This window comes from Chiloscyllium plagiosum, unplaced genomic scaffold (genome assembly GCF_037043375.1).
Source record: "Chiloscyllium plagiosum isolate Xiang-an unplaced genomic scaffold, Cpla_swu_hap1 HiC_scaffold_7, whole genome shotgun sequence".
NCBI lineage: Eukaryota > Metazoa > Chordata > Chondrichthyes > Orectolobiformes > Hemiscylliidae > Chiloscyllium > Chiloscyllium plagiosum.
Window position 1 is genome coordinate 37,408,389 of NW_028270145.1, and position 21,875 is coordinate 37,430,263.

General features: G+C 45.6%; 1 protein-coding gene across 1 annotated transcript in view; it reads right to left on the bottom strand.

The window, feature by feature from the left end:
• Nucleotides 1-21,875, bottom strand: part of LOC122551458 (islet cell autoantigen 1-like protein) — a 139,107-nt gene that overhangs the window by 85,244 nt on the left and 31,988 nt on the right. The window contains exons 2-3 of the mRNA XM_043693391.2: nt 8,750-8,792; nt 6,565-6,733 (exon numbers count right to left, since the gene is read on the bottom strand). Coding sequence (XP_043549326.1) covers nt 6,565-6,733; nt 8,750-8,766 — 186 coding nt within the window. The 5' untranslated portion in view covers nt 8,767-8,792. The remainder of the gene's footprint in view (nt 1-6,564; nt 6,734-8,749; nt 8,793-21,875) is intronic.

The window sequence follows — 21,875 nt, forward strand, 5'->3', positions numbered from 1 at the left end:
TCCTTGCCTCTCTGGCATCTAGCTTTTTCCTCTATTGTGAAATATAAAATGTTTAGCAAGCTTGACATTTCCTGATTTTCAATTAAAATTTAATCTCTCTCTTAAGGGGTCCACATTACTCTTAGTTACCTTCTTGGTCTGAGGTTTTTTTTCCTCTAATAACCTTTAGTGTTGCGCTTCCCATCCCTTGCAAACATTTTCTTGTCGAGAAAGTGAGGACTGCAGATGCTGGAGATCAGAGTCAACAGCGTGGTGCTGGAAAAGCACAGTAGGTCAGGCAGCATCTGAGAAGGAGAATCGATGCTTCAGGCATAAGTCCATTATCAGGAATGAGGCTTGTGGGTGAGAGGATGAGAGATATATGGGAGGGGAGGTGGGGTGGGGGATGTAGCTGAGAAAGCGATAGGTGCATGAAGGTGAGGGAGACGGTCAGACGGAGTAGTGATGGACAGGTCAGGAGGGCGGTGCCAAGTTGGAGGCTTGGGACTGGGATAATGTGGGGGGAGGGGAAATGAGGAAGCTCTTGAAATCCACATTGATCCTGTGTGGTTGCGGGGTCCCAAAGCAGAATACAAGGCTTTCTTCCTCTAGGTGTCGGGTGGTAATGGTTTGGCGGTGGAAGAGGCTCAGGTCCTGCATGTCTTTGACGGAGTGGGAGAGGGAGTTGAAGTATTTAGCCACGGGAGTTGAAGTATTTAGTGGAGTTGGTGGGTGCGGGTGTCCCAGAGATGTTCTCTGAAATGATCCGCAAGGCGGCGTCCGGTCTCTCTGACATAGAGGAGACCACATCGGGTGCAGTAGATGACATTGGGAGAGGTACAGGTAAATTTCTAACGGATGTGGAAGGATCCCTTCCAGATGCGGGGAGTGGTGCGGGCGCCAGTTTTGCACTTCCTGTGGTGGCAGGGAAAGGTGCCCGGAGTGGGGTGTGGGCTGGTGGAGGGCGTGGACCTGATGAGGAAGCCGCGGAGTGAATGGTCTCTCTGGAACGCTGATAGGGGTGGGGAGGGAAATACATCTTTGGTGGTAGGGTCCATTTGAAGGTTGCATTAGTGGTGGAGGATGATGCAACGTAAATGGAGGTTGATGGAGTGGAAGGTGAGGACGGGGTGTTCTGTCCTTGTTTTCTTGTACCGTGTTTTTACAGATCTTATGACATCCTTATGGTGTTCTTTACTTCCCTCTCAGTCTGTGTCAGCGCTACTAAGTTTTCCCTTCATACACGTCTTTACTTTTAGTCTTATACATCTCCCATTGACCAGAGGAATCTACACCAGAAAGGAATAGAACATAGAAGAATACAGCGCAGTACAGGCCCTTCGGCCCTCGATGTTGCGCCGATCCAAGCCCACCTAACCTACACTAGCCCACTATCCTCCATATGCCTATCCAATGCCCGCTTAAATGCCCATAATGAGGGAGAGTCCACCACTGCTACTGGCAGGGCATTCCATGAACTCACGACTCGCTGAGTAAAGAACCTACCCCTAACATCTGTCCTATACCTAACCCCCTTAATTTAAAGCTATGCCCCCTTGTAATACCCGACTCCATACGTGGAAAAAGATTCTCACTGTCGACCCTATCTAAACCCCTAATCATCTTGTACACCTCTATCAAGTCACCCCTAAACCTTCTTTTCTCCAATGAAAACAACCCCAAGTGCCTCAGCCTTTCCTCATACGATCTTTCTACCATACCAGGCAACATCCTGGTAAACCTCCTCTGAACCCGTTCCAGTGCCTCCACATCCTTCCTATAGTATGGCGACCAAAACTGCACACAATACTCCAGATGCGGCCGCACCAGAGTCTTACACAACTGCAACATGACCTCAGTACTCCGGAACGCAATTCCTCTACCAATAAAAGCCAGTACGCCATATGCCTTCTTCACCGCACTATTTACCTGGGTGGCAACTTTCAAAGATCTGTGTACATGGACACCAAGATCCCTCTGCTCATCCACACTACCAAGTATCCGACCATTAGCCCAGTACCCCATCTTTTTATTACTCTTACCAAAGTGAATCACCTCACACTTAGCTACATTGAACTCCATTTGCCACCTTTCTGCCCAGTTCTGCAGCTTATCTATATCCCGCTGTAACCTGCCACATCCTTCCTCACTGTCTACAACTCCTCCGACTTTCGTATCATCCGCAAACTTGCTCACCCAACCTTCTAACCCCTCCTCCAGGTCATTTATAAAAATGACAAACAGCAATGGTCCCAAAACAGATCCTTGCGGAACACCGCTAGTGACGGCACTCCAAGATGAACCTTTGCCATCAACTACTACCCTCTGTCTTCTTCCAGCCAGCCAACTCCTAATCCAAACCTCCAACTCACCCTCAATGCCATATCTCCGTATTTTTTGCAGTAGTCTACCATGGGGAACCTTATCAAACGCCTTACTAAAATCCATATACACCACATCTACCGCTTTCCCCTCGTCCACCTCCTTAGTCACCTTCTCAAAGAATTCAATAAGGTTTGTGAGGCACGACCTGCCCTTCACAAAACCATGCTGACTATCCTTGATCACATTATTCCTATCCAGATGTTCATAAATCCTATCCCTTACAATTCTCTCTAAGATTTTGCCCACAACAGAAGTGAGACTCACTGGCCTATAGTTACTAGGGTTATCCCTACTCCCCTTCTTGAACAAGGGAACCACATTTGCTAGCCTCCAATCTTCTGGCACCACTCCTGTAGACAACGAGGACATAAAAATCAAGGCCAATGGCTCTGCAATCTCCTCCCTTGCTTCCCAGAGAATCCTAGGAAAAATGCCATCAGGCCCAGGGGACTTATCTATTTTCACCCTTTCCAGAATTTCCAACACCTCTTCTCTACATACCTCAAAGCCATCCATTCTACTTAATTGTGACTCAGTACTCATATTGACAACAAAGTTCCTGATTGAATACTGACGAAAAGTATTCATTCAGTGTCTCCCCAATCTCTTCAGCCTCCACACGCAACTTCCCATTACTATCCTTGACTGGACCTATTCCTACCCTAGTCATTCTTTTATTCCTGACATACCTATAGAAAGCCTTAGGGTTTTCCCTAATCCTACCAACTAAGGACCTTTCATGTCCCCTCCTTGCTGCTCTTAGCTCTCTCTTCAGGTCCTTCCTGGCTACCTTATAACTCTCAATCGCCCCAATTGAACCTTCACGCCTCATCTTTACATAGGCCGCCCTCTTCCATTTAACAAGGAATTCCAATTCCTTACTAAACCACGGCTCCCTCACACGACCCTTTCCTCCCTGCCTGACGGGTACATACTTATCAAGGACACTCAATAGTTGCTCCTTGAACAAGCTCCACATATCAATTACACCCTTGCCTTGAAGCTTACTTTTCCAAGCCACACATCCTAAGTCATGCCTCACCGCATCATAATTTCCCTGCCCCCAGCTATAACTCTTGCCCTGTAGTGCACACTTATCCCTCTCCATCACTAGAGTAAAAGTCACCGAATTGTGGTCACTGTCCCCAAAGTGCTCACCTACCTCTAATTCTAACACCTGGCCTGGTTCATTACCCAGAACCAAATCCAGTATGGCCTCACCTCTTGTTGGCCTATCTACATATTGTGTCAGGAAACCCTCCTGCACACATTGGACAAACAATGATCTTCTAAAATTTAACAACTGAAAATGCATATTTGGGAAAAGGCAATTCTGTATTTATTGCCCATCCTTAGTTGCCAAATAGACAGAAAGGGTAACTAGATAACATGGGACAGGATCACATATAGGCCTGACCATATGAGAGTGACTATTTCACTTCTCTCAGGAACAGTTATGAAACCATGGTGTTTTTACAGTAATCTGACAGCTTTCATTTCGTTTATACTTTTTATGGCACTGTACGACAAATTATCAGATTTATGGAGTTCAAATTACACACTTTCCACCTGTAGAGAGAAACAGAAGTTTTCTGTTGACTTAATCTGATGACAGGTCACCACGACCTGAAACATTAAAACCATTTCTCTCTCCACAGTCTCTGCCAGTACTTCCAGCAATTTTTAATGTTCAGTTTTTCAACATAGTGGAGTCGCAGGTATATAGGATAGTGAACAAGGCATTTGGTATGCTTTCTTTTATTGGCCAGAGTATTGAGTACAGGAGTTGGGAGGTAATGTTGTGGCTGTGCAGGACATTGGTTAGGCCACTGTTGCAATTCTGGTCTCCTTCCTATCGGAAAGATGTTGCGAAACTTGAAAGGGTTCAGAAAAGATTTACAAGGATGTTGCCAGGGTTTGAGGATTTGAGCTATAGGGAGAGGCTGAATAGGCTGGGGCTGTTTTCCCTGGAGCATCAGAGGCTGAGAGGTGACCTTATAGAGGTTTACACAGGATATGGATAGGATAAATTGACAAAGTCTTTTCCCTGGGGTCGGGAGTCCAGAACTAGAGGGCATAGGTTTAGGGCGAGAGGGGAAAGGTATAAAAGAGACCTAAGGGAAAACTTTTTCACACAGAGGGTGGTACGTATATGGAATGAGCTGCCAGAGGAAGTGGTGGAGGCTGGTACAATTGCAACATTTAAGAGTCATTTGGGTGGGTATATGAATAGGAAAGGTTTGAAGGGCCAGGTGCTGGCAGGTGGGACTAGATTGGGTTGGGATATCTGGTCGGCATGGACAGGTTGGACTGAAGGGTCTGTTTCCATACTGTACATCTCTATGATTCTATGACTCATTGCAGCTTCTGTACAATGTTGCTTTTCTACACATAGTGGGATGGGATCATTAAACTTCTGGTCTTTCAGCTTCGGACTATAACTGCTATATAAAAACAGTGTAGTAAGTTAGGGTTAAGACATTTAGGGTCCCGAATTTCTTCAGGACTCTCTTGGACTCCTGGAACCCACAGGAAAATGGCCAAACTTCTCATAGAATCCAAGACTTGGCATTTGGGCCTGACAAGAACTGAATGCCCACTACCTTTTCCAATACCTTCAGAGAGGCAGGGACTCCCTTTGGTGGTAGTTCCTGCTTCCTTGCTTCAGCAAATGGCCTGGTGAAATGTTGCAGTCTGACACATGGAGGAAGATGAGCCATAGTGCACTCCAGGAGGATGTCGATTGTTAATCAGCTCCATGATATGGGAACAAATATAGGAGTGGGATTGACAGGTCTACCCAAGGGTCAAATTGTCTCCTTGTGATGATATTTTATTTATTTATTAGATAGACATACAGCGCAGGCAAATAATTCCCTGTCACATGGATGTGCACTTGTAAAGCCACCAAGACATAACCCAGACAGCCTTTAGTTGTGTTTTTATTTTAAACAACACCTTTGAAGGCAAAACTGAACAGAAAAAGATTAAATCCAGATTTCCACATTCAAACTATATTTTCGGTAATGGTATTGCTAAAATCCTCAGTGGATAAAGAATATTCAATCACGCTTTGAGAGAAAATAAATGGCGAAGTGGGAAAACTAAAACAGAAACGATTAAAACACTCAGCTTGAGTTTGTCAGAATCTAAAGAGAGAATAGTCGGCTGAATGTTTCAGTTTGGGGTCTCTTCATCCTTAACTCAACCTATTTATTTTTCTTCCCAGATGCTGATAAGTTATTTCCTTTGCATTCAGTAAAGGGACAGCTCCTATTGTTCCACTCAAAATTCAGGCTCTGGCAGGAGAACATCAATCTTGTCACCTGATGTACTTATAATATCAGGTCAAATAAACCTTCAGAGAAGAAGTGGTTCCCAGTAAACCTAAATTATTCCGATATATTTAGATTAGATTACTTACAGTGTGGAAACAGGCCCTTCGGCCCAACAAGCCCACACCGACCCTCCAAAGAACAACCCAACCAGACCCACTCTCCTACATCTAACTCTACGGGCAATTTAGCATGGCCAATTCACCTGACCTGCACATTTTCGGACTGTGGGAGGAAACCGGAGCACCCGGAGGAAACCCACGCAGACACGGGGAGAATGTGCAAACTCCACACAGATAGTTGCCTGAGGCAGGAATTGAACCCAGGTCTCTGGCGCTGTGAGGCAGCAATGCTAACCACTGTGCCACCGTGCGTGGCTCGTTGGTCTGGGGGTATGATTCTCGCTTTGGGTCTTCTTCTACGCAGACTTGCGAGAAATCCCGGGTTCAAATCCCGGATGAGCCCCCATATCATGACTTGTGCAAAAGTGCCCGATTCATTTTCTCAAAAAGCACCTTTGTTAAACGAGGTTGGGCTCCCTGTAGAACGAAAGGGGCAGAAAGCAGGGAAGTGAAATGATTGGAGATAGCGTTGAACAGGTTGACGTGAGTGGTGCGGTGTTTGAGGAATGTCAGCGATGAGGGTATGTTGGAAAATTGGAACAGCTCTTTATTGTGTTATACTCTGATAACACATCACCTCAAATCTCCTACCAGTGGTAAGATCTGTAATCACCATTAATTCACTTTACTGATATGTAGGTGAAGTATCCGCACACGCTCCTAGATTTGGAGGCATGGAGTTATGCCTGTGCTTCTGGATGTTTTTGACAGTTCGCGGAGGCTGGTTAGATTTACACACCTACCTCCAATTTTGCATCCAAATCCGCGTCAGATGCCACCACATGCTCATCTTCTTTCTTCCCTGTTGCTTTAATAAGCACCTGCTTTGTCTTCCAGTATTTTTTCTGCATCTGGCTCACCACAGATTTGTCATCATTGAGGACATGCCGGTTAAACCTCTCTCCAGAATACCTAATGACAACAACATCCAGTTACTTGCAGTTTCAATAACCCCAAAGTACATTCTCTCCCCCCAACTTACAGCTTCTAAACTATGACGCGTTGGTGAACTTTGCTTTAAATCTTAGCAGCATAATATCCCAACAGGATGCTCGATTCTATCTTCAATTCACGTATTTTGGCAGCTGAACCAACTAACAATAATGAGAAATAAATACTATTAGATTAGATTACTTACAGTGTGTAAACAGGCCCTTCGGCCCAACAAGTCCACACCGCCCCGCCGAAGCGCAACCCACCCATACCCCTACATGTACCCCTTACCTAACACTACGGGCAATTTAGCATGGCCAATTCACCTGACCTGCACATCTTTGGACTGTGGGAGGAAACCGGAGCACCCGGAGGAAACCCACGCAGACACGGGGAGAACGTGCAAACTCCACACAGTCGGTCGCCTGAGGCGGGAATTGAACCCGGGTCTCTGGCGCTGTGAGGCAGCAGTGCTAACCACTGTGCCACCGTGCCGCCCATATAATAAATGTTTTTCAATCTCTGGATAAATTGAGCTATATTTTGTGGTGGCCTGCATCTGAGCCTTGCCTCATTCAATAAGGAGGCCATTTGGTCCATCGTGCCTCACCCAGTTTTTCAAACAAGCATCATTACTTAGTGCCAGCCCTGTCCTCTTGAATGCCTCAACTGAATGAATACATACTTGAGTCAGTGAAGATTGCAGGAGGACATGCCAGGTCCAGTACCAAGTATATATAGAAAATGAGGAGTCAACCTGTTGAAGCTACCAAACAAAACTACTTTCATTGTGGCAGAGTCAGTAGAATCCCTAATTCTGAGCCAATAGCTCTGGGTTCAAGCTCCGCTTCAGCTCTTAACAGCCAAACAGGTTGATTAACACTCTGCAAATCCTTCCTAGCCACTTGTGGCAGGTAACAAGAGTTGGAAAATCTCCTTCTCAGCTAGGCTTGACACAGAGCAGCAACCCAAAAGCAATAACCTTTCAGAAAGATGAGAAACATGTCCCAGAAAAACGTGCTTTTGAAACACATGCTTTGTCTGCCTGATGCACCACTAGGTGTAGGAAGAGAAAAGCAGAGAGGCAGTAGCTTCCATTGGTGGAGATTTCTCTTATTGTACAGGATCCCCTTCTGGTTAAGATGAGGATCTAGCCACTCCCCACCCTGTTCATTTAATGGAAAAGAGGTTCTGAACTGTGGCAGTTCTTGCCCTCTGGATGATCGGAGTTAGCTGGGGCTGGGTTAAGCTTCTAAGGCCATTTTACAATCCATAAATATCTATCTATGGCATAATTATGATCTGATGACAGTTCATGAATATGAGAACAAAAATAGTATTTTTGGCATCTGTTTAAAGATTATTTTGGCATCCTTCATTGCCTGCAGGTCAAATGGCTGGTAAATTGTTCACAATCAATGCAATGAATTGGAGGTCTGGATCATTGTAAGCCCATCCTGGAAATGCAAGAGCTCTAAAAAGAATAGAAAGCAAAGCAGTGCAAAATGAGAAAGCTGTAGGAACGAGAGAGGGCCAGGCTGACAGAAGAGGTGGACAAAGGAGCAGCAAGGTTAGTGAACAACCAGAAGGAAGACAGCTGAGATTGAGGAGAAACAATTCTAGAAATAATCCACACATGACAGAGCTCATTTCACTCCTGTAATTGGTTGTTTACAGCAATGTTTTATTCTTGTGATCAATGGATTATGGAACACCTTTATTCATAAATGCAAATTGACAAGGTGCAGATTCCATTCTTGTTCACTTGTGGTGGTGGTTGTGGTTGGGGATCAGTCTAAGCACTATTTTACACCTCCAGCTGCCTGGTTTGCAGAACACTACAAAACATAGAAACCTGATCAGTGAAGGTAACTGAGCTTTGTACCCATGACATCACTTGAAGAGGAACTGAGATGTATTTGACTATCCAGGGCCCTCCTTGTACAGTATTGGACTACTGTCTAATATTACTTCTCTTGCATAATAAATACTTACCCTTGATGACGGTCCATTGTGTACTGTTTCTGTTGTGAGGAACCTAAACAAACACAGAAGAAATTAGATACAGATTTTTCACTTACAGGACAATTCCAAAGGAAAGCCTTGCTTTTACAGAGCATCTTTCACATCCCAAGACATTTCACAGCCAATAAAGGACTGTTTTGAAGTGTAGTCATTGACTGATGCAGGATATAGTTGTCTTATCACTAAGACTTCAGTACAGCTGGCCTGGGAAATTACAATCAGTTGGACTTCACCATTTGTAAGAACCATTACACTGAATTGTTATGATTATATGAATGAAATCATATTAGGTTGCAGCATATGGCAGCTTATTAAGTAAATAATATTGGCAAGCTTCTATAAAAGAGCTCCCTCAAATGACTCAGTGCCCTGCAGTATTGAAGCAGTCAAAGCAGATCCCAGTTCGACCCTTTAGCTAGAGTGAATCAGCTGTTCTTGGTCACATCAGTCACAAGGTTGCTAAATGGATCTAAGCATTCATGAGCTGTAGAAGAGCATAGAGAGGAAAGACAATCAGTCTGGTTGTCACTATGGCTGAAATCGGGCTCAGATGTGAAACCCTCCCACACTTTAAAACAACCTACTCACGCTCCTTCTTTGCACTTCCCCATGTGGATGAGATATGAGACAATTGCTAGCGCTGATGGAAATCTACCAAGTACAACTCCATGGCAGAGGAAAGAGAAATTGGGAAAAGAAGGCTTCCATTAAGCTGGCTTCATGTGATCAAGACTGGTTCACACACTGACTCATTTACATCAGCCTGACTACAGTCGCACAGTTTTAGCATATCAGTGCACATCATCAGGAGCTTTCAAATTCTCATCCTTGTATTTAATCTCTCCATGACCTCCCATTCCAGGTCTCTTCAACCTCCTCCAGACTTCACAGTCCAGTCCGAAGTCCCTAACTCCTTACTTTGGGATAGTCTCCAAACAACTCAGCTAGTTAAAACATTAATTCTATCAGAGGGGGCAAGTACGGCCTTGGTTTGATAGCTCACCCGAATGAAACCTTCAGACAACCCTTATCACTTCACTGGGAGAATCAATCTGGATCATATTCATTTTCCACTAACATGTAAGGTTTCAGTATCAAGATAGCTCCCCCACAACCCTTGCCAACACCACCACCCTCTCCTGAAGACGCAACCTGCTTTCTGAATCATAGAATCCCGACAGTGCTGAAGGAGGCCATTCGGCTCATTAAGTTTTCACTGACCCTCCTGTGAGCATCCCACCCAGACCCAGGCCCTTACCCTCTCTCTGTAACCCCACATACCACCTAGCCTGCACAACCCTGGACATTACGGGACAATTTAGCATAGCCCATTCATCTTGCCTGCACACCTTTGGACTGCGGGAGGAAACCGGAGCACCCAGAGGAAACCCACGCAGACACAGGAAGAATGTGCAAACGCCACAGACTTTCGCTCAAGGCTGGAATCGAACCTGGGTCCCTGGCGCTGTGAGGCAGCAAGGCTAACACTGAGCCACCGTGCTGCCAGTTTTGAGGAGAAGTCCAGAAGCACTGTCTAACATTGGAAACGTGGAGCACAAAATGACTTCCCACCTGTCATGCCTCGGCCAGCTTTTTCCTCGTCACAATCTCAAATTTGCTATGCCACATCTAATCATAGATCTTTAATAATGTAAATGAATTACGTCAACACCATTGCCCCTATCTAGTGTTTTGTCATTCCTTCAAAGTATTCAGTTAGGTTGGACAACCATGACACAGCAGTCTGTGCTGACTACTCTCTATTGTATATTCAGATTACAGCTATTTAGAACATAATGGGTACTCATACTGAAGGAGATATTTTTAGATCTGAGCCCCACCCAAACACCCTGTCTTCTCTTTTATTCAAGTTGACAGACCTGCTAACAAATTACTTTGTTTCTCAGCATCAGACATTTCTAAATTTCTAAAAGACACAATCATTGCAAATTTATTGATAGAATTAATCAAAGTTGTTACTGAATAACTTATTTAAATGCAGCCACACATACTAGTCCTGTTCTATATCCGGCTCTGAATGGGCTGATTTGACCCAAAGGGGAATACATTTAACAGTGGTATGAGAAATCATTCTTAATCCAATTTTCTCTCACTCTTACATAGTGACATGACCGTCCCCAGTGTTATAGAGAGAGACCTGTCCTCACCAGTACTATCCCAGCGTTATACACACAGACTTGTCCTTACCAGTACTACATTCCAGTATTATACAGAGACAGACCTGTCCCCACCAGTACTATGCCAGCGTTATACAGACACAGACCTGTCCCCAACACTACTTTACCCCGGTTATACAGACACAGACCTGTCCTTACCAGTACTATATCTGTGTTATACACACACAGACCTTACCAGTACTGCGCTCTAGTATTATACAGATACAGACCTAACCCCATCAGTATTATACCCATGTTATACATAGACCTGTTCTTAGCAGTATTGCATTTGACAGACCTGTCCATTGTATAACAATATTGTTATACAATGACAGACCTGTCTCCACTAGTACAGTATCCTAGTTTTAGTTATAGATTTATTGTCATCTGTATATATAAAAATACAGTGAGAAGTTTTCTTGCACAATATACACAAAGGATCACCTCGCTCCAACCCCATTTTGAATCACTGAACATAATGCAAGTTTTTACTGCAGTAGAGCTAATCTTCCTCTCTTCTGCTTGTTCCTCCTGCGTTGCTCCTCCACTCGCTGCTTGACATGAGCCAGAGTCTCAACCCCAAGATGTTGATGGTAGGGAAATCAGCGATTATAATACTACTGAACATCAAGGGACAATGGCTAGATTTCTACTTTTTGGAGATGACCATTGCCTGGCATTTGCAAGGCCTGAATGTTAATCTCCACTTTTTAGCTTCAGCCAAATCTTGGTGCATTTGAACAGAGGCTGCTTCAATATCTGAGGAGTTGCGAATAGTGCTGAACATTTCACAATCACTGGCGAACATTTCCACTTCTGACCTTATGATGCAGGGAAGGTCACTGATGAAGGAGCCAAAAATGGTTGGGCCTAGGACACTACCTTAAGGAACTCCTGCAGAGATGTTCTAGAGCTGAGGGGGCTCCAGCAAGCACAACTATCTTTCTCTGGGTCACTCATGACTACAAACAGGAGAGAGTTTACCTCTGATTCCAATTGCTTCAAGTTTGGCTAGGATTCCTTGATGCCATATTTGGTCAAATGCAGTGCTGATGTTAAGAACTGTCACTCTCATCTCACATCAGCAATCAGCTCTTTAGTCCATATTTGAACTGAGGCTGTAATCACTGGACCAGAAATGTTAACACTGATTTCTCTCCACAGATGCTGCCAGACCTGCTGAGATTTTCCAGCAATTTCTGTTTTGGTTTCAGATTTCCAGCATCTATAGTTCTTTAGTTTTTATTTTTATCTTTTAAGACCAGATCTTATTCAGGAATTAAAAGAATGAAATGATTTTCATCCCATTTGGTGAGATTCGAACCCAGGCCCCCATATTAAAACTCAAGTCTCTGGATTAGTGTTCTTACGACAATACCACTGGGCCATCGCTGTTCCGTTATCTCAGTCAGAGGGACAGTAAACAGTGCAGATATAGAGTCATACAGTATGGAAACAGACCCTTCAGTCCAACTTATCTGCACTGACCAGGTCTCCCAATCTGACCTAGTCCCATTTGCCTGCATTTGGCCCATATCCCTCTAAACCCTTCCTATTCATAGACACAGCCAGATGCCTTTTAAATATGCCTGCTTCCACCACTTCCTCTGGCAGCTCATTCCATACATGCACCACCCTCTCAATGAATAAATTACCCCCCCCCGCCCCCATTGGTCCTTTTTCCCCTCTAACCTTTAATCTATGCCCTTTAAGTTTAGACTCCCCTACCCTAGCAAAAAGACCTGTAACTCTATATCGAGGAAAGATTAGATTAGATTCCCTACAGTGTGGAATCAGTCCCTTCAGCCCAACCAGTCCATATCAACCCTCCAAAGAGTAACCCACCCAGACCCATTTCCCTCTGACAAATGTACCTAACACTATGGGTAATTTAGCATGGCTAATTCACCTGACCTGCACATCTTTGGACTGTGGGAGGAAACTGGAGCACCCGGAGGAAACCCACGCAGACATGGGGAGAATGTGCAAACTCCACATAGACAGTCAACCGAGGCTGGAATCAAACCTGGGACCCTGTTGTTGTGAGGCAGCAGTGCTAACCACTGAGCCACCGTGCCGCCCCAATATGTCAGAGTATTTCCTAAGTAGAGCCAAGCTAGAGGTTGTGGAGGAAAAATGAGATCTACGAGGTCAACAAAACAAATCATTCTAAGCCAATCAACAGGACCAAAAAAAATACCAAATCAGCTTTCTCATGGAAAGTTGACTGTTGTCACAAGGAGGCTGGAATATAAAAGGGAGGTAATGTTTCAGTTGTACATAGTTTTTTTTGGTCAGTTCGCATCCGGAGTATTGTGTACAATTCCGGACACAGGAAGGATACACCAGTTAGTGCAGTCACTAAACCAGTAGCACGAGACTGACACTGGAATGGTTACATTATGCAGACAGGTTACAGGAATGACACCTTTGACGTCAAAGTTCAAACAGTAAAGTAATTAAGATGCTCAGAATATTAAAAGGAACTGAAAGGGTGGACACAGAGAAATTATTTCCTTTCGTGTGGAAAATCAAGCATCAGGGAACATGATCATAAAATTAGAGACAGGAGAGTCAAAAGCCAAAGCACGATGTCACACCAAAGGTTTTGGAAATGTTAAACTGTCACTGCCCAAAAAACAGCTGTGCTTACTGCAACAATTCAGGCTCTCCAAACAGATGCTGCTGGGTAACATGATGAAAGGATATTGAAAACAAGTGAATTGATTCAAAATACAAGTCAGCAGGATTTAGGATCACACAATCCCTAGCAAGTGAAATCAAGCTATTCAGCCCATAGGGTGCACACCGACTCACCTTCCTCCCTGCATTCCCCATAGCTAATCCACCCAGCCTGCACATCCCTGGACACTATGGACAATTTAGCACAGCCAATCCACTTAACCTGCACATCTTTCTGACTTTGGTAAGAAACACAAGCAGACATGGAGAGTGTGTGCAAACTCCACACTGACAGCCGAGGCTGGAATTGAACCCAGGTCCCTGGTGCTATGAGGCAACAGTGCTAATCACTGAGCTGTGTGGAGCAGGATATCAATACTCTTACTTAGAGATAGGGATAGGTTATGATAGTTCCCAAATACATGATTGTACACTGACAGGCCTACATCCACCAATACTTCACCCCAGCATGATCCAGAGACAGACTGTACCTCAATGTTATACACTGACAGACCTGTCCCCCTCAGTGTTACAGAAACAGACCTGCCTCTACCAGTACTGCAGTGTTGTGCAGTGACAAACCTATACCCACCAGTACTGTATACCAGTGTTATATAGTGATCTGACCCCACCAGAACTGTACACACAAATTGTACAGTCACAGACCTGTTACCATTAGTACTGTATCCCAGTGTTATGGAGACACCTGTCCCCAACAGTATACTGTACCCCAGTATTACAAAGTGACAGATCGATCCCATGAATACAATGCACCAGTATTAGACAGTGACAGATCTCTCACCAGCACTGTACTACAGTGTTGTGCACTTACAGACCTGTCCCCACCAGTACTGTACCCAATGTTAGACAACTGTATCCGAGTGTTATAGAGACTGACCAGTCCCCACTAGTACTGTACCACTGTGTAATATTGTCAGAGGCTTGTTCAAACTAGCACTGCACCCAGGGTTTTAGTGACAGATCATTACCCATCAATATGGCGCAACCATGGATATACACTGGCAGTCATGTCTAAATCTACTGTATTTCAGTAATAGTTACAGACCTGTCTCCACCAGAGCAGGATCTCAGTTTTAGACAGTGACAGACCTGTCTCCACCAGGACTGTACCCCAGTGTTATACATTGATAGAGCCGTCTCCACCAGCACTGTACTCCAATGTTATTGGATGAGAGATCTGTCCCCACAGATGAGGACAGTGACAGAGATGTCCCCACCACTCTAACCCGGTGTTCGACAGTGTCCTCACCAGTACTTGAGCCAAGTGCTTCAGTGAGAGACCTGTCCGCACAAGTGCTATATCGCCATGGTCAGACAGTGTCAGATCTGTCCTCACTGGTACTCTAATTCATTCTTATACTGTAACAGAACTTTCCCCATTAGTACTGCAGCCCAGTATCATACAGTGACAGACCTGTCTTCACCTACGAGACAGATCCGTTTCTACCAGTACTGTACCCCAGTTTTATAGTGACAGACTTGTCCCGACCAGTAGTGTACCCATGTCAAACACTGACAGACCTGTCTCCATTAGAACTATATCCAAGAGTTAAACAGTGACAAATCAATCCACACCAGTACTGTACCCCAATGTTCCAAAGTGACAAACCAGCCCCAGTACTGTACTGTAGCCCAGTATTATACAGGGACAGCCCAATCCATGCCAGTACTGTATGCCAGTGTTATACAATGACAGACCTTTCCCCAAGAGTACTGTACCCCCAGTACTGTAGAGTGTCAGACCTGTCCCCATCAGTACTGTAGCTCAGACCTGTCCTCACAGATGCTTTACTCCACGGTTAGACAATGTCAGACCTGTCCTCATTAGTACTGCAGCCCAGAGTTATACACTGATAGACCTGTCTCCACCAGCAGTGTGCCCCAGTGTAAGACACAATCAAAACGGTCTCCATCTGTATTGTACTCCTGCGTCATACACTGATAGACATGAGCCCGTTAGGACTGTAACCAAGTGTTATGCAGTGTTATCCAATTCCCCATCAGTATTATACCCCAATGTTATGGAGTGACAGATCCATCCCAACAATAATGTACTCGAGTGTTATGCAGTCACAGACCGGTCACCAAAGGTCCTGGATAGCGCAGTGCTATACAGTGACAGACTTGTCCACATTAGTACTGCATCTCTATGTCATACACTGACAGACCTGTTCCTACCAGTACTGTACCCAGTGTTATACTGCAACAGTCCTGTCCACACCAGTACGATACCCCAGTGTCCCAAAGTGACAAACCTGACCCCAACAGTACTGTATCCCTGTATTATACAGTATCAAACCTGTCCCCACCTGTACTACATACAGCGTTATATCATGACTTACATGCCTCAGTAGTGCTCAATCCCAATGCTAGTGTCTTGACAGACTTGTCTCACGAATACAGTACACGTTATGTAGTGACAGAACCGTACCCCAGTGATATATAAGGAAATATCTGTCCCCACAATTACTGTATCCCAGCGTTACTCAGGAACAGACCTGACCCCATCCCAATGTACTACATTGCTAGACAGTGATACAAGTCTCACCAACAGCACTGTAGTCCAGAGTCACACACTGACAGACATGTCCCATCAGGTGTATACCCCAGCGTTATTCAGTGAAAGTCGAGTCGCCATTATTACTGTACCGAACTATTACACAGTGACAAGCGCAGTGCACACCAATACTGCACCCCATTGCTTCCACGGACAGACCTATCCCCATCACCACGGTACTCCGGTGATAATAAGTCTGTGTTGTCGCTACCAGTGTAATATAGTGTCAGATGTGCACTCACCAGTGCTGCAACCAGGTGATAAACACTGACAGATGCGCCTCAGCAGTGCTCTATCCAAGTATTATATCTTGACAGACCAATCACACCATTTCAGTACCGGGGTTATACAGTCACAGACCAACCCCACCAATTCAGTACCAGGCTGATACAGTCACAGACCTGCCCCACTAATTCAGTACCAGGCTTGGACAGACAGAGACCTACCCCACCAATTCACTACCAGGAGTATACAATCACAGACCTGTCCCACCAATTCAGTGCCGGGAGTATACACTCACAGACCTGCCCCACCAATTCAGTACTGGGATAATACAGTCACAGACCTACCCCAACAATTCAGTACTGGGATTATACAGTCACAGACCTACCCCACCAATTCAGTACCGGTATTATCCAGTCACAGACCTGCCCCACCAATTCAGGACCGGGATTATACAGTCAAAGACCTGCCCCACCAATTCAGTACCGGGGTTATACAGTGACAGACCTGCCCCACCAATTCAGTACCCGAGATATACAAGCACAGACCTACACCACCAATTCAGTACCCGCGTTACACAGTCACAGACCTGCCCCACCAATTCAGTACCGGGATTATACAGTCACAGACGAACCCCAACAATTCAGTACCGGGATTATACAGTCACAGACCTACCCCACCAATTCAGTACCCGAGATATACAAGCACAGACCTACCCCACCAATTCAGTACCCGCGTTACACAGTCACAGACCTGCCCCACCAATTCAGTACCCGCATTACACAGTCACAGACCTGCCCCACCAATTCAGTACCGGGATAATACATTCACAGACGAACCCCAACAATTCAATACCGGGATTATACAGTCACAGACCTACCCCACCAATTCAGTACCGGAATTATACAGTCACAGACCTGACCCACCAATTCAGTACCGGGTTATACAGTCACAGACATGCCCCGCCAATTCAGTACCGGGTTATACAGTCGCAGTCCTGCCCCACCAATTCAGTACCGGAAGAATACAATCACAGACCTGCCCCACCAATTCAGTACCGGGTTATACAGTCGCAGACCTACCCCACCAATTCAGTACCGGAAGAATACAATCACAGACCTACCACACCAATTCAGTACCGGGTTTATACAGTCACAGACCAACCCCACCAATTCAGTACCGGGATTATACAGTCACAGACCTACACCACCAATTCAATACCGGGATTTTACAGTCACAGACCTACCCCACCAATTCAGTACCGGGAGTATACAGTCAAAGACCTACCCCACTAATTCAGTACCGGGTTATACAGTCACAGACCTACCCCACCAATTCAGTACTGGGATTATACAATCACAGACCTGACCCACCAATTCAGTACCGGGACTATACAGTCACAGACCTATCCCACCAATTCAGTACTGGGATTACACAGTCACAGACCTGTCCCATCAATTCAGTACCCGGGTTATACAGTCACAGACCTACCTCACCAATTCAGTACCCGCGTTATACAGTCACAGACCTACCGCACCAATTCAGTACCGGGATTATACAAACACAGACCTACCCCACCAATTCAGTACCGGGATTATACAGTCACAAACTTGCCCCACCAATTCAGTACCGGGATTATACAGTCACAGACCTACCACAGCAATTCAGTACCGGGATTATACAGTCACAGACCTACCCCACCAATTAGTACCGGGGATATACAGTCACAAACCTACCCCACCAATTCCGTACCCGGGTTATACAGTCACACACACACCCCACCAATACAGTACCAGGATTATACAGTCACAGACCTACCACACCAATTCAGTACCGGGATTATACAGTCACAGACATACCCCACCAATTCAGTACCGGGATTACACAGTCACAGACCTACCCCACCAATTCACTACCGGAATTATACAGTCACAGACCTACCCCACCAATTCAGTACCCTGGATATACAGTCACAGACCTACCCCACCAATTCAGTACCGGGGATATACAGTCACAGACCTACCTCACCAATTCAGTACTCGGATTATACAGACACAGACCTACCCCACCAATTCAGTACCGGGATTATACAGTCACAGACCTACCCCACCAATTCAGTACCGGGGATATACAGTCACAGACCTACCTCACCAATTCAGTACCCGGATTATACAGACACAGACCTGACCCACCAATTCAGTTCCGGGATTATACAGTCACAGATCTGTAGCATCAATTCAGTACCGGGATTATACAGTCACAGACCTACCACACCAATTCAGAACCGGGATTATACAATCACAGACCTGCCCCACCAATTCAGAACCGGGATTATACAGTCACAGACCTACCACACCAATTCAGTACCGGGTTATACAGTCACAGACCTACCCCACCAATTCAGAACCGGGATTATACAATCACAGACCTGACCAACCAATTCAGTACCGGGGATATACAGTCACAGACCTACCTCACCAATTCAGTACCCGGATTATACAGACACAGACCTGACCCACCAATTCAGTACCGGGATTATACAGTCACAGATCTGTACCATCAATTCAGTACCCGGGTTATACAGTTACAAACCTACCCTACCAATTCAGTACCGGATTATACAGTCACAGACCCATCCCACCAATTCAGTACGGGGATCATACAGTCACAGACCTGTCCCATCAATTCAGTACCCGGGTTATACAGTCACAGACCTACCCCACCAATTCAGTACCGGGTTTATACAATCACAGACCTGACCTACCAATTCAGTACCGGGAGTATACAGTCAGAGACCTGCCACACCAATTCAGTACCGGGTTATACAGTCACAGACCTGCCCCACCAATTCAGTACCGGGATTATACAGTCACAGACCTGTCCCATCAATTCAGTACCCGGGTTATACAGTCACAGACCTACCCCACCAATTCAGTACCGGGATTATACAATCACAGACCTGTCCCACCAATTCAGCACCCGGGTCATACAGTCACAGACCTGCCCCATCATTTCAGTACTGGGATTATACAGTCACAGACCTACCCCACAAATTCGGTACCCGGGTTATACAGTCACAGACCTGCCACACCAATTCAGTACCGGGATTATACAGTCACTGACCTACCACACCAATTCAGTACCGGGATTATACAGTCACAGACCTACCACACAATTCAGTACCCGGGTTATACGGTCACAGACCTACCACACCAATTCAGTACCGGAATTATACAGTCACAGACCTACACCACAAATACAGTACCCGGATTATACAGTTACAGACCTACCCCACCAACTCAGTACCGGGATTATACAGTCACAGACCTACCCCACCAATTCAGTACCGAGATTATACAGTTACAGACCTGCCCCACCAATTCAGTACTGGGATTATACAGTCACAGACCAGCCCCACCAATTCAGTACCGGGTTATACAGTCACAGACCTGACCCACCAATTCAGTACCTGGATTATACAGTCACAGACCTACCCCACCAATTCAGTACCGGGAGTAAACAGTCAAAGACCTGCCCCACCAATTCAGTACCGGAAGAATACAATCACAGACCTGCCCCATCAATTCAGTACGGGGAATATACAGTCACAGACCTACCACACCAAATCAGTACCGGGATTATACAGTTACAGACCTGCCCCACCAATTCAGTACCGGGATTACACAGTCACAGACCTGCCCCACCAATTCAGTACCGGGTTATAGAGTCACAGACCTGACCCACCAATTCAGTACCGGTATTATCCAGTCACAGACCTACCCCACCAATTTAGTACCGGGTTATACAGTCACAGACCTGCCCCAACAATTCAGTAGCGGAAGAATACAATCACAGACCTGCCCCACCAATTCAGTACGGGGAATACACAGTCACAGACCTACCACACCAAATCAGTACCGGGATTATACAATCACAGATCTGCCCCACCAATTCAGTACGGGGAACATACAGTCACAGACCTACCACACCAAATCAGTACCGGGATTATACAGTCACAGACCTACCCCACCAATTCAGTACCCGGATTATACAGTCACAGACCAGCCCCACCAATTCAGTACCTGGGTTATACAGTCACAGACCTATCCCCCCAATTCAGTACCGGGAGTATAGAGTCAGAGACCTGCCCCACAAATTCAGTACCGGGATTATACAATCACAGACCTGACCCACCAATTCAGTACCGGGATTATACAGTCACAGACCTGTACCATCAATTCAGTACCCGTGTTATACAGTTACAGACCTACCCTACCAATTCAGTACCGAGTTATACAGTCACAGACCTATCCCAACAATTCAGTACGGGGATTATACAATCACAGACCTGACCTACCAATTCAGTACCGGGATTATACACTCACAGACCTACCCCACTAATTCAGTACCGGGATTATACAATCACAGACCTGACCTACCAATTCAGTAACGGGAGTATACAGTCAGAGACCTACCACACCAATTCAGTACCGGGTTATACAGTCACAGACCTGCCCCACCAATTCAGTACCGGGATTATACAGTCACAGACCTGTCCCATCAATTCAGTACCCGGGTTATACAGACACAGACCTACCCCACCAATTCAGTACCGGGATTATACAATCACAGACCTGTCCCACCAATTCAGTACCCGGGTTATACAGTCACAGACCTGCCCCACCATTTCAGTACCGGAATTATACAGTCACAGACCTACCCCACAAATTCAGTACCCGGGTTACACAGTCACAGACCTGTCCCACCAATTCAGTACCGGGATTATACAGTCACTGACCTACCACACCAATTCAGTACCAGAATTATACAGTCACAGACCTACCACACCAATTCAGTACCAGGATTATACAGTCACAGACCTACCCACCAATTCAGTACCGGGATTATACAGTCACAGACCTACCCAACAATTCATTACCGGGATTATACAGTCACAGACGTACCCACCAATTCAGTACCGGGATTATGCAGTCACAGACAAACCACACCAATTCAGTACCCTGGACATACAGTCACAGACCTACCCCACCAATTCAGTACCCGGATTATACAGTTACAGACCTGCCCCACCAATTCAGTACCGGGATTATACAGTCACAGACCTGCCACACCAATTCAGTACCGGGTTATAGAGTCACAGACCTGACCCACCAATTCAGTACCGGTATTATCCAGGCACAGACCTACCCCACCAATTTAGTACCGGGTTATACAGTCACAGACCTGCCCCACCAATTCAGTACCGGAAGAATACAATCACAGACCTGCCCCACCAATTCAGTACGGGGAATATACAGTCACAGACCTACCACACCAAATCAGTACCGGGATAATACAATCACAGACCTGCCCCACCAATTCAGTACGGGGAATATACAGTCACAGACCTACCACACCAAATCAGTACCGGGATTAT